This window comes from Lagopus muta, chromosome 1 (assembly GCF_023343835.1).
Source record: "Lagopus muta isolate bLagMut1 chromosome 1, bLagMut1 primary, whole genome shotgun sequence".
Classification (NCBI taxonomy): domain Eukaryota; kingdom Metazoa; phylum Chordata; class Aves; order Galliformes; family Phasianidae; genus Lagopus; species Lagopus muta.
In genome coordinates, this window is record NC_064433.1 from 84,710,608 (window position 1) to 84,724,171 (window position 13,564).

General features: G+C 41.6%; 2 protein-coding genes across 4 annotated transcripts in view; one reads left to right on the top strand and one right to left on the bottom strand.

The window, feature by feature from the left end:
• Nucleotides 1-9,061, top strand: NIT2 (nitrilase family member 2). 3 transcript variants are annotated; one of them, XM_048944716.1, is made up of 10 exons: nucleotides 1-116; nucleotides 658-776; nucleotides 2,703-2,823; nucleotides 2,947-3,035; nucleotides 3,383-3,476; nucleotides 3,858-3,932; nucleotides 4,354-4,432; nucleotides 5,020-5,118; nucleotides 6,052-6,107; nucleotides 6,451-9,061. In XM_048944716.1, the coding sequence occupies exons 1-10, from the start codon at nucleotides 89-91 to the stop codon at nucleotides 6,537-6,539; spliced, it is 849 nt and encodes a 282-aa protein (XP_048800673.1). In that variant the 5' UTR covers nucleotides 1-88; the 3' UTR covers nucleotides 6,540-9,061. The 3 variants fall into 3 exon arrangements, with proteins under 3 accessions (XP_048800673.1, XP_048800669.1, XP_048800681.1); XM_048944712.1 differs by lacking the exon at nucleotides 1-116 and having other exon boundaries at nucleotides 421-776; XM_048944724.1 differs by lacking the exons at nucleotides 1-116; nucleotides 6,052-6,107; nucleotides 6,451-9,061 and adding an exon at nucleotides 5,602-6,039 and having other exon boundaries at nucleotides 421-776.
• TOMM70 (translocase of outer mitochondrial membrane 70) overlaps nucleotides 6,812-13,564 on the bottom strand; it is a 24,852-nt gene continuing 18,099 nt past the window's right edge. Inside the window, exons 9-12 of the mRNA XM_048944553.1 lie at nucleotides 13,447-13,563; nucleotides 12,517-12,614; nucleotides 12,061-12,183; nucleotides 6,812-11,597 (exon numbers count right to left, since the gene is read on the bottom strand). Coding sequence (XP_048800510.1) covers nucleotides 11,444-11,597; nucleotides 12,061-12,183; nucleotides 12,517-12,614; nucleotides 13,447-13,563 — 492 coding nt within the window. The 3' untranslated portion in view covers nucleotides 6,812-11,443. The remainder of the gene's footprint in view (nucleotides 11,598-12,060; nucleotides 12,184-12,516; nucleotides 12,615-13,446; nucleotide 13,564) is intronic.

Here is a 13,564-nt window from a genome sequence, read left to right on the forward strand (position 1 = left end):
TGAGCCGTAGGCAGACTGCGGGACTACATTTCCCAGCAGCCCTTGCGCTGCTCTGGGCGCATGCGCCCGGCCGGGGCGGAGCGCGGAGATGCAGGCGGCGCGCGGAGCCATGGCCAGTGAGTGGCGGCGCCGGCGCGGCGGGTCGATTGGAAGGGCGCTTCCTGGCCACGCGGCGCTGCTCGGGCAGGCCGGGGCGCTGCGGGTGTGACCTACTAATGGCTGCTGTAAAGGGCGGCGCGGCGGCACCGGCTCCGTCACGGAGATGACCGCAGAGCTGCCGCGGGCCTGCAGCGCTTCGTTCCCGGTTGGCTACACCTGGCCGGGGGTGCTGTCCTACAACCTGCCCTACCACCTGCTGCTGGAAATGGAACGCTAGAGGCATTCAAGGCCAGGCTGGATGTGGCTCTGGGCGGCCCGGTCTGGTGGTTGGCGACCCTGCACGTAGTAGGGGGGTTGGAACCAGATGATCGTTGCGGTCCTCCCTGCACTAGGAGGCCATTTCCAGAGTCATGCAGCCACTGCAGAGCCATTGGAAGTGGTTTGTGCTATGTCCACATGCGGGCAGATTTATTCTGTTACACACTCATTCATGAATTAAAGTTATGAAGTTCTACCTGGGGGAATTCTGCTGGGTAATTTCTTCTTTTCTGCCAATAGACTTCCGCCTGGCACTGATTCAGCTTCATGTATCTGCTGTTAAGTCAGATAACCTTCAGCGAGCCTGTGGGCTGATAAGGGAAGCATCAGCCAAAGGAGCAAAAGTTGTGGCTCTGCCTGTGAGTAAAGATCATCGTTTACATAATTAAATAAGTGTTTTTAACACAATTTTGCATTGTGATTCAAAATGCCTATATCTCACACTCTTGGCAAACCTCTGTTTAGTGTTAACCATGCATTATCTATTCCTGTTTCTCACTGGATATGCTTGGATAATTTAACTCAGACTGGGAGGTTTAGGTTAGATATCAGGAGGAAGTTTTTCACACAGAGGTGGTGACGCACTGAACAGGTTGCCCAAGGAGGCTGTGGATGCCCCATCCCTGGAGGCATTCAAGGCCAGGCTGGATGTGGCTCTGGGCAGCCTGGGCTGCTGGTTGGCGACTCTGCACACAGCAGGGGGGTTGAAACCAGATGATCATTGTGGTCCTTTTCAACCCAGGCCATTCTGTGATTCTATGCGTGGATGCTGTAGGAGGCTACAGAAGGGAAAAACATTCTTGTGTGGAAACTCAATGACAGCATTTTTGATCGCTTTTGATTTCCTTTTTGGACTTCATATCTGTTTCTCTGTATCAGTGAGGTGATCTTCCCAGCATACCTGGAGGTACACACACGTACTGTGCCCTGCAGCATCTGACTTAGGAGGGCAAAGTTCTTTTCTGGGTGAACTTTTGGTCTGAATGCTTTACACAAAGAATGTTTCTCCCTCCCGCTCTCACAGGCAAAACATTAAGCAACCTCCCCTTCTTTTTTGTGCTAACACAGCTTTTATTGCAAAAATGACCTTTGATTGCTCTGTCTGGGCCTCCTAGTTATCTATTATTTGCTACTTTTGTCATGTGTACAAACAAATAGTAATTTCTGTTCATAGCGTAAAACCTCTCAAACAAAAGCACTTTCTGTTTGGGAAGGTAAACTTTGTACTAACGCCAAGAGGTGAAATATTCTCACCTCCACCTTGTTTTTGAAGTCACACTACATAAAGAAGTAATATGCACCAAGCATACAGCCTACAACTTTTCACAGTTCAGTGACCATTTCTTTTGTGGTGTTGGTCTTCATGTGTTTTTGATTTCTGAACCTAGAAAAATGTGGAAGAAGAATGCTTTGTAATACTTACGGATAAAGGAATAACAACAGCAGAATCCATTTTAATCTGGAATGTGATTGAAAGCCATTCAAAGGTCTGTCCCCGCATTCTTCCCAATCTGGAGAGCAGGGGACGAGATGATTTGTGCAATCTGCAGTTCTGTTCTAGCACAGCCCCATGAGCTGCTGCAGCTCATACAGATCTTCACCTGTTCTCCTGAGTCTGTGGTTTCGGTGTCACTCGCACTGCCTTGCAAGAGCAGCAAGATGAAGGTGGGGGCAGCTGGCAGTGCTTTCATTTCCTTGAAGTGCTGTCCAGATTTCAAAAGCCCAGGGAGCAGATCTGACAGTTTGCAGACTTGCTTCCCTCCTTGGACCTGCAAACTGTGCTATGGATTGGCCAGCTCTGCTGGCCCAGTGTCATATATATGCAGCCAAAACAATTTCCATCTAATTTTGGTTCAGTTCTATCGCCTCTGCTATTAGATATCCCATCTGTGGCCTTCAGCTGTAACTCCCTTAGGAGACAGAGGTTGCAGAGGGAGGTGTGTCTCGCATCCTCCTGGAGCTGGGAAACAGAAGGCCAAGTGAAAGTGACTGCTGTGGGCCTCTCGAGTGCCACACAGAGCACTGTTAATATTAGCATCTAAAGATTACATGCCTCAGTCTGAGGGACAACAAATTTTAAATGGATGAGAGTCCTCTAGGACAAAAGGTACAGTTCAGCTGTGGGGAAATGGTGTCTTAAGTGATTGTCCTTAGCAAAAAATAAAAAAAAAAAGTAATCTTTAAAAGTGCTACATGACTTTTAAAAATGAAGAAAATGTGCTGTGATGATCAGCAAAAGAATTCCAGGGTTTTGAGATTTGAACTTAATTCTTTTTTCATTCTAGGAATGCTTTAATTCTCCGTATGGAACCCAAAACTTCAAGGAATATGCAGAGAAGATCCCTGGAGAATCGACACAGAAGCTCTCAGAAGTTGCAAAGGAGTGCAGCATCTATCTTGTTGGAGGTAGCTTATTCCTAGTGACTGCTTCTATTGAGGGGTGAATGGGCAATGTCTACTGCTGCAACTGAATCAAAACTCTATAGAATACAATGGGGTGGGTAAACCTTTGTTCTCTACTTTCTAAAGGATCCATTCCAGAAGAGGATGGTGGAAAGCTGTATAATACTTGTGCTGTCTTTGGTCCTGATGGTGCTATACTGGCAAAGCACAGGAAGGTAAGATGGTAGAGAATCGTTATTATGTTTCTCATCCACGTGGCCAGTATTTGCAGTGTTGAGAAAAATGACATTTGATAAGCAGAACACTGAAGTTACAGGTTTTGTGTGCTCAGTTGTTTTTTTGTTGCTGTTTCCCCAAATAACTTTAGACATGTATGTTTCTGTAAAGAAGAAAACTGCTTTAAATCATCTTTAGAAGCTCTTGTAATCTTCAGCAATATTTAGTTGGGATCTTGCTAAAAGAATAATCCAGATTACAGTGACTAGCATACGTGTCACATAGGAAAAGGCTGCAACACCAAGTGGATAAATTGTTATTGTTATTAATAATATTGTAATTACAGATTCATTTGTTTGACATTAATGTTCCTGGGAAGATACAGTTCAAGGAGTCTGAAACACTGAGTCCAGGGGATAGTTTCTCCATGTTTGATACTCGTGAGTAGAAGACAAGCCTTCGGCACATTGTTTCATGTCAGGATGGTATTGTAATGAAGGCAATCAACTGTAAATCCTATCCCAACATCCTTGAATCAACTACATCAGATTCAAACAAGCCTGCTACCCCCATCCCCCATCCCATCTTCAGAAATCAACACAGACCCTTAACTTAGATCTCCTAAGAGTCTTGACTCACACTGACTTTCTCCTCCTGCTAATGTGCACACCCTAAGAAAGTATGCCACTGTAGCTTTGGCCCATGGAGCACAAGGAGTGCTTTCTTTACCACTGAAAAGCTTGCAGCTAATCAGAGACAAATACCTCTTTTCTGTGCATGTGACAGTAATACAGCTGTTATTTCTGGTGTTTTGAGAACAGCATACTGTAAAGTGGGCCTGGGCATCTGCTATGACATCAGATTTGCTGAGCTGGCTCAAATCTATGGACAGAAAGGTAAGGCTGGGTCATGCTTAGCCCTAAGGCCTGAACTAAAGGGGCTGCATGTAATGTAACAAGAATTCCCTGTGTGTTCCTTGTCCATTAACACAAGCTGCAGCTTATGGACAGGATTTTGCTACTGAAATGAATATCTACTCTCCTTGAGTAAAGTAACAGTCATTTTCTGCTACATGGAGATGTATGTGGCCCCACACAATTGCAATGTATCGTAGCACTTTGTTGGTGTAATCATCTGTGTGATGCACCGATGGGCTCTATTTGTTTCCTGGCAAAAGTCAGGGGAAAAAACAAAACAAAACAAACAAACAAACAAACAAAACCAACAAAGCTGACCTCAAGCTTGTATGTGCAGTCACCGTAGGTTAAACCCTCTTCTCCTTAATGATGGCTGGGTTCTGCTTTTGTTTTAACAAAGGTTGCCAGCTGCTGATATATCCAGGGGCTTTTAATATGACAACGGGACCAGCTCATTGGGAACTGCTACAAAGGGGACGGTAAGAACAAAGTAACTGAGCAGGGAGTTTGGGTGTGAAACAACTGTTTCTATTGCAGGAGCCCTATGCTGTCAGAACTTTACAGTTCCTCAGGTCTTTCATGGGACAAAATGACTGTGCTGGGAGGGAGAGAAGCAGAAACTGCTTATCCTTCTCTCCTGTTCTTCCCACTGCAGCTGTGCCCTCACAAAGACCTTTTCCCCATGGCTTTGTGAGCACTGTTCACAAAGAAATTTCTACACAGAATGGCCAACAGACAGGAACAATGATGTCAGAACTGCTTTAAATGCAGACAGAAATAGATCCTGAGTCTCCCAAATAGGCAGTATTAATCACCTGGTCTGCCTCCATCAGTTGTGCTGCATACTAAACTAACATGTAATTCTTTCTGTCCACTAACTCTGGGGCAGGCAGCAGAGACTCCTTCCACTTCTGCCTCTAACTTTGTGTCCTTTATGATTTTGAAAAGCCCATCCTTCTGCAGGAATTCTGACTCCTCTGCTTGGTTAATTGGTGGCATAGGGGAAAGGAGGGGAAAAGGCTACTCATTTTCTTCCCTCCTTTCCCCTGTCTTTTTGTGAACACAGAGCTGTGGATAATCAAGTCTACGTAGCTACTGTATCTCCTGCTAGAGATGAAAAAGCATCCTACATTGCCTGGGGACACAGCACCGTAGTAAATCCATGGTGAGTTCAGGAAAAAAACCCAACAAAATTATTAAATGTTTTATTTGAGTCTCACTTCAGTCCCACATTTCCAATTACTCTTAAAAAGAAAAAAAATCATCCTTTTCTTTTTGTTTTTCAGCCAACCAGCTTTAAACTAAAACTGGTTTAACAGCACACATTCCAGTAGGAAGCACAATAGCCAGTTTAGTAGTATTAAGCACGAATTAAGCTGCTGCCCTTTTCAACTTGCTTTATGTACCATGTATGGGGGTAATTGTGTAGAACAGAGCCATCTTAACTTTATATAAAAGCATTTAATTTGCTCAAAGAACATCAGTTTGACCTAAGAAAGAACAAGAAGGATGTCTTCAACTAGATGAGACCTCACTTCACTTAAGCAGCAATTACTCTTCCCCTCGCACATGGGTAATTGGGTAAACCAAGTTTTCTGACAGTTACTTTTCTTCCAAATAAATCATTCCACTGATATTACTCTTCTAGATAATTGCAAAGAAAGTTTATGTTGAATACAACAGCACCTAATGGGGCACATAAGTGTGTAAATGTATGCTCCTATTAGAAGCTGATGGGATCCAAAAGGAGAAAGTGCCAATCTTTGCTGTCGATGGTTCTTCCTGGTGAAATTGCTTCCTTCCCCTTGAGGTATATTCCACGTTCACATACTAGTTCTCATAAGTGCTCTTATTTTTGATCTTTGAAAATGTGCTTATATTAAGTATGCGTATATGCCACACTTAAAATGTGCCACGTGTAAAGCATAGAAGCTATTTCTATTACACAGTTAAGAATTATGATGCTGTTTTTAGGACAGCCCTGTGTCTACAGCTGTGGACATCAAGGGTAGGAACTCCCTTTTATACAAACAGCAGCAGCTGATCTGATGCCTTGAGATTGTGTTAATGCTGTGAACAAATGTGCTTCGTGTTGCAGGGGTGAAGTCATAGCCAAAGCTGGGGCTGAGGAGACAGTTATCTACTCAGATATCGGTAAGCAAAGGTTTTTGTCCTGCATAAGACTAAAGAGACAGGTTGTTGGTTTGGGTTTTTTTCTGTCTGTGGCCTTATTCACCCAGTTCCAGCTGAAGCAGTGTTGCCATCCCTTCTCAAACTTTACTAGAGGAAAGAACAAGCAGCAGCAGGACTGGACTATTCCTGCTTCTTTACCTATGAGGAGGCTACCACCTTAGGAAAGAACAAAGCTGAGGCTTCTTTCCTGGTTGCCCAGTTGCTGTGCCCTGCACTCAATCACCATGAAAGCAGCACTCTTCCTGCCTTGTGTCAGCAAGTCCTTTTTGACCACTGTTCTAATAGCTCTTTCTTTCTCCTTCAGATTTGAACAAACTTGCAGAAATCCGTCAACAAATTCCCATTTTAAGCCAGAAGCGTCATGATCTCTACAGCATAGAGATGAAAAAGTGAAGCTGGGTGAACAGGAAAGGCTCTAGTAGCACAGTAGCTGCTGCTTCCATCTTCAGGATTCCCTTACTGGTTGCTCCACAGGCTACTGTGATAATTGACTGGGGGCAAAATGACTTACTGGTATAATTCTAAAATTGACTGAAGTACAACTTTAATTTACAGTATTAAACAGCTAGGATGAAGCTGGAGGTGAAATCAACTAAGTAGCAGTTAATCTTTTTAGTCATTACTGCATTTAGATACTTTTGTTTGTTTTGCTCTTAAGTTTCTGAGGGTTTTTTTTTTAGGATGTAGAGAGGTGGGAATTATGTTCTCTATGGAAATCCTCTGAAGTCAGCTTTAGTATTATGAACTTTTCTCTGAATTATCAGGGGCTCTACAGGTATGACTTCCACATCAGTACCTAAATAACTCTGAGTTTCTTAAATGCCCAACTTCAAACCAGGCAAGCTTAAAGTTTAACACACTAAGCAAAATAGGCCAAATTCCACTTGGAACTACTTAAAGATAATGTGATTAGCAGTCAAACAGAATTGTTACTATGCAAGAATCTGTTAACAGATCCTGGCTGGAATATCTGTATTAAATTCTTAACACAATTCCTGCTTATTGCTGAAGTGATGTTAATGTTCTGTCAAAGAAGCTCACTTGTCACCACACCCTTGCTCTATTACTACTTCCTGAGTGTAATGTCTGAATTGGTTTTAGTTTCGCTTTCTTGTTGTGTTCTATTGAAAAGGCTGAGGGGAGTCAATCAAAACGGTTGGAAAATTGGTTGCCTTTCCATCCACAGTGTCACAGAATGCAGATACCTGTATCACTAAACATCTACAAGCATTACTGCTACCAAAGGCCAGCTCCCTCCAGCTGCGTGGATATGTTCCTCACTGCATTGCTCTTGCTTAAGAGACCAGCAAACTGGTTAAAGATGGCTTTAAAGAACTTAAAGGCAGTCTTGCATTTTGCAAGAGATTTTTTTTCTCAGGAGGGCACCTTAGTGGTTCCATTTCTAATGAAAAAGCAAAGTATTTGCTGATGGCAAATGTTTTCCTTAAATGGGAAGCAAAAAGAAGCATATATGACTATTCATGCTTTACCTCTGTGCTTTTAGTTTACCACCAACACAAAGGATGATCGACAGGCAAAAGGAGATTTCAGATTACAGAAGAGGACAGCTGAAAGCTTTTGTCTTGTTCTATCTAGCTACTTGTGCCCCAAACCATCTTACCTGTTCCTTCTTCAGCCATCCTTCTCCCACAGCTATCCTCTTTTTCTGATGTTCCTTTGACTTCTCTGGGGTTAGTCAGCTGCGTTGTTCAGAGGCCCCAGCCACCTATAGGGGAATTAATGGTTACATTAAGTTAAACCCTAAGAAGTCTTTCCCCTAAAAGGCAGGTCCATCGTTCCATTCAGTGGCATTATCTATTCCAGCAGCCTTCTGTGCCTGTGCTTTCTCAGCATTTTGGTCTACACACCGTAATGGAACTCTTAAGAAACACGCCATGGAGCGTAAGGTGAAATGAAAATTTATTTGTTGAAAAATAAATATAGAAAAATTAACATGGAGTCAGATTTACTGCATTAAATTGGTGCCTGTCACATACGTAACAATCAACACTACTGAAAGGCCATCACAGGGGTCTGACTTCTAAACCACACCAGCTATTATATATCCTTCTGAACTACCACATCTTTCCTACCACCCCCTACACTATGCTAATATACAGCAAAATGGAACACTCATCTTTGGAGGATAAAAGAAATGCAGGTCTCTCAACAGCTAACCACTTCAATGCGGTGATGTAAGATCCAGTCTGAAACAGGCAATAAAACAAAATCTGTGGCATGGATGATCCTCTCCTGGAATTTCAAATGGACAGAACAAGTGAAAATGTGTAGTGGCCCACTTTGGTGAACAAAGCTGAAGAGGTGATGTGAGCTCAGCCTTATTTGTCAGGTCGAGTTGTAAGTACCTTGTCCTAGGAGGCTGCATTGGGAATCTCCAGGAAAATTTACTCAGTCACTCAGAAATGATACCAATGGATTGTGAACTTGAGAGGGTTTTGCAAACAAAATGTACACAACTGGTTCTCAGCTAGGTAGCTAAAGCAGCCAGTACTCAATTCTATGTTAGCAGGAGACAGGCACTTTAAAGTATCCACTTTTTGCATGTGCACTAATATTCTGTTAAACATATAAAACTAGCCAGTAACAGCTCTGAAATGGCTGTGAAAGTAGATCCTACTAAATCAAGGCACAGCTTTTAATCTCCATTTTGGCAAACTAACCTCTGCATCTTAACACAAACAGCAGGAATTATATGTGATCAGAATTAAGATGCATAACAACTATGCAAAGAACCAACTTCCCATAGGTTCTACCATACAGTGTCTATCCAGACCTTCATTACTAACTTCCTACATGACTTCACTGTTTTTTCCTTTAAATAGCAGCAATAATTGTTTCAACAGTAGCCCTCAACCCCTATTTAAAAAAAAAAAAAAAAAAAAATTTCAAGGCAAGTTCACATGTATACCTGGCATAAAACAAACCCTCACACATCAGCCAATAAAGAAATGAATTCCCTTTCCCTGGAGGAGCAGAATCTAACTGCACACGCATGTGAAGAGGGTGTCAGCTACTCAGATTCCCAGCTCTCCTATCTCCCTGCAAGCTTCAGCCCTCCAGATCATACCTCTGCAGGGGATGGTAGCAATCAAGAGATAAGGTTCCTTCATTCCATGTCTCCTCCTCTTTTCTTCAAGGCTCAGGTGAGAGATGAGAGGCAGTCAGTTGTTATTAATTCTTCCTAGATGCGGAGTGACCCAAATAAGTGCAGAGAGCACTTCCATCAAAACCTGCTCTTATTCATGTCAGAGAACGATACTTGAAGGTAATATTTATTTTTTTTTCTTCAGTTTACAGGTGATACGTCATTTACAAAAAAATTACAGACAATGCATCCTTTTCAGTGCAGTTTCAAACTAGTTCAAGAACAGGCAAGAGTCTGTGATGATTTGGAATGCTAGTATTTGAGAGCACATGCTTTTTTCCCTTAATTGGTTTGGTGGGGACAGGAACGGGGTAAAAGTAGGGTGAAGAGGAGAAAAAGCCAATGTAAATAAGGCCATGCAAATAAAAACTCCTCGGGAGAACAGGACAACTCGGTCAGAATGGCATAGTTTTGTTCTCGGGAACAAATGCAGGAACTGATGCAGAGATAGCAAGTTCCAGAAGGCATTTGACACTTGTTACACACAATGTCCTTAGCAGCTGCAAGTACCTTCCAGTGCCTTCAATTCTATGCCAACGCCACGATTTCGGATCACATCAGTAAGCTAACTAAAATACAAAGATTAACTCTCCACATCTACGGTTCACCATTTCCATTCTCAATTGTTTTTGCTGGAAGAAAGGTAGGTCAAGTTGAAAACACAAGCTGCTGCTATGGAGTGCCACAAGGAGAGAACAAGACAGTTTGATGGCAGTCTGGTTCATTTCTTTAAGAGGTGAAATACATTAGAAAATTCAACACAAGCAAATCTATGATTTTAGAACGGGTAGAAGCACAGATCAATGTATGGTAAACTAAGCGACATCAATTACGTAATTGCATGAGTTTTATCCAGCCACATCAGCCCAGGGAGAGGCACCACAGACTGACTACAGTATCAGATGGATCAACCCAAAGCAGCAGAGAAGTGGTCACTGAAGTTCATAGTTAGAGGATGAGTGTTTATGCTAGTAGTAACTTGCCAACCTGCTATTTGCCAAACAGTTGCTTCTTTTGTTCAGTATCTGTAATCTTAGACAATACAGGGCCTGAAGAACAAGGGAACTAGCAAAGGTTCTGAATCCATGATTTGAGGGTTTAGACTATGCCTTGTTCTTTATCTCACTTAATCCCGCAGAGGGCTATTACAAGGATTAGAGCAGAAGTCTCTAGGGACCAAAGAAGAGAATTTAGACAGTTGTATGAACTCATAGATTTCAGCAATGGAGAGATCACAAGCAAGCATGACCGTACCTTGGCAGCTCCACTCCCAGCAGTGCTTTCTATCCTTGAAAGTCTCTCAGAACCCTACAGAACAATTTCTTGTGACATTCAAGTAAGGACTGCTGCACAGGAACATGGCATCTCTTCCAGTAAAATCTGCAGTAAAGTAGCATTACCTAGCCTCTTTCCCCAAAAAACCTTTGTACTAGCTCTCCTACATGGACACCTGGGCTTTCTGGGGTGAGAATAAGGACTATCAAATTAATTCCCTAATAGCTGCCACAAGACTATTTTTAAGTTGTAATGCAGAGGGTAGGAAGGGCTTTAAGGGAAGATTGTGCATGCTTGCATATATTTACAGAATTCTCTTCACAGCTACTGGCTTTAAAAAAGAAAAAATCTGTTAACAAACAGTTTGTAAATTGTTTTTTTTTCCTTTTTGCAAAATTAAAATCAACCCTCAAGAATTAATATAAAAGAGATACCTATTTTACAGCACTGACTAGTATTACCTTTAAAATCAACAGGGGAAAAAAAAACATGCTGTAATATTATTTAGTAAAGCAAAAATCACCCATAACGTAATCACTCAAAATGAACCAATATAAAGTTTTTATTTGCATGGCCTAAGTATCTTCCATTTGTTCCTCTGCAACTTTTTTTCCCCTTAAAATGCTTTAAGGTTTTTGTTGCAGAAGAAACAAGATGCAACAGTGCATACTCCCTTGAATAACCATTCCCACAACACCTAAACATTTAACAGATGTAGCAAATGACAACACCACGAACGGGAAAAAACTAAGTTCCACCATTCAACATGGTTTGCAACAGCGTCTTTAGGGCTGACTGAAGTGGGCAACTTCTAAAGTGAAGTCATTTCCTCCTCTTGTTTGTTTTGTGTTTGTTTTTACAGTGTTGGTGGTTTCAATCCATACTTCTTTGCAACTTCTGTCTGGGCGTAGGCAGCATCGCAGAGCGAGTAGAGGTGGGCCATCTCCATTTCAGATTTGGCCAGGTTGATAGCTTTGTTGAACATTTCAATGGCTTTATCTAGATTACCTCTGAAATAAACCAAAACATTATCCAATTAAGAACAGCAAATTAATTTCTGCATCTCTGCAGCACCTTTTCTGAAACCGAACGGTCAGGTTTGGGTGTACAGTTCAGGACTCTCAGTACAAATAGTCTGTTAAGGTAGGTTTAAGGACTACATCAGATACATAGGAATTCTAATGAGGATTAATGAAGTAATTTTAAATGCAGAAGTATTTAAACACACAGACTCATCTACACGCTATCCAGTAAGTATGAAATTGGCCAGATCATAAACCAAAACAATGCCACAAATAAAAGCAAGGCTTTGCCCAAGAGTTACAGAACAGTAATCAAGACAACAGTTAAGAACTGGCCTCTCACTGCACTTGGAGATGATCTTAAGAAAGGTTTAAGATCTGTGGGCAAAGCTAAAGAACTGCTGTATTTCAAAAATAACTCAGAATTCTTAACACTGCGCTTCATTATTACCTTTGCACTTCAATCGTTCCCATGGTTTCATATGCAAAATCACATTTGTTATCAATTTCAATGGCCTTGCTTATGAGTTCTAAACCTTTGTCTAAATCTTGCTTCCACTGAAGCTGAAGTAAACTGAAAAGAAAAAGAGAAAATTTAGAACTTCACATATTCTCCATAACCCAGATCACATTTAAGGGTAGAGCACAGCAGACGTTAAGATGTGGTTAAAGTGACAGTCAGATACACTTCAAGCAGATACTCAATTGAATGATTATTGATGAAACTTTACTGAAATTTCAATCTCATTTCCAGTTCCGTCAAGAGAAACTGCAGAAACAACAGCACCAAGTTGTTTTTGCAAAGCCACTTCTGGCTAATCTTCTCAACACCTACCTTCAGTTTGGATTGATTCAACTAAATATGCCAACTGCCCCTGACCCAGAGGATTGCAAACTCGATACATACCCTTTATGAACATACGTAGTGGCATTGTCTGGCTCAAGATCAATGCATTTATCATACATTTCATCAGCCTTGCCAAACTGCTGTTGATCAGTTAGTGCCTGCAACGAAAGAGAAACCTATGTATCAATATGTAATCAAAACATGCAGCCCCAGCTAAGCTAATTCTAACATTAGATTGGATATAGCTCTCTTATCAGAGAGCAGGCCAAGCCTGTTTCAAAATTGTGTCTTTTCAGAAGAAGGCTGCTTGTTATGTGCAAAAGTTACTGATCACAGAACCATCTGTAACAGGAGATCCCCAAGTAACATGTTAAAGAGCACTGCAACTAAAAATAACAATAAAAATCATTCTGGAAGTCCATACATGCACATCTCAACTTCCTTTTTTAATGTATTTCTGCTTCAGTTATTTCTTTGAACTGATCAAAAGGAATCAGAAATATACGCTTCCATAGAACCCCCTGCTTTAGAACAGAACATCTGATATTACTACAATCAGCAGCATGTTTTCTTAAAGAACAAAGTGCATTCTTTGTTACAAGTGTACTTCAAACATCTGTAGTTTAATCTCCTTGACCAAACAGAGTAATTTGTAGTAGAACAAAACTGCTACCCCAGTTCTGCACGCATGACTCCCAAATTAGAGACAGAATCCCTGCCATTGATCAAATAAGATATTGTTTATATGCAGGAATTCAATAGGAAGCGTACTCCAGACCTTTCTGTCTTAATAACCATCTTTTATTCTCACTGTTTACCTTCTGACTGCCTACTACCTCCTCCGTCCCAGCACCCCACACCCATAAATTCAAGCACTGTGTGTTACCTCAGAACTTACCTTCAAAGACTTTTATTTCAAGAGTTTTACCTTATCCAAGACAAAAGGCACAAAAAATGCAGCTGTTTTTATAAAGGAAGAGTAAAATGTACCTGAGCATATAGAGCATAGCCTTCAGCACACTTTGGAAACTTTTTAATGACATCTTCAAAGCCTTTCATAGCTACTTGCACAGGCAAAGGATTATTCCCTGTATATGCTTGGCGATAC

Excerpts from the sequence above, each read along its gene's own strand:
- NIT2 (XM_048944712.1), top strand. The coding sequence starts at position 603 with ATGAAGTTCTACCTGGGGGAATTCTGCTGGGTAATTTCTTCTTTTCTG. Across the intron at positions 3,036-3,382 it reads TACTGGCAAAGCACAGGAAG|ATTCATTTGTTTGACATTAA; the intron begins GTAAGATGGTAG and ends TTGTAATTACAG. Across the intron at positions 6,108-6,450 it reads AGTTATCTACTCAGATATCG|ATTTGAACAAACTTGCAGAA; the intron begins GTAAGCAAAGGT and ends TTTCTCCTTCAG.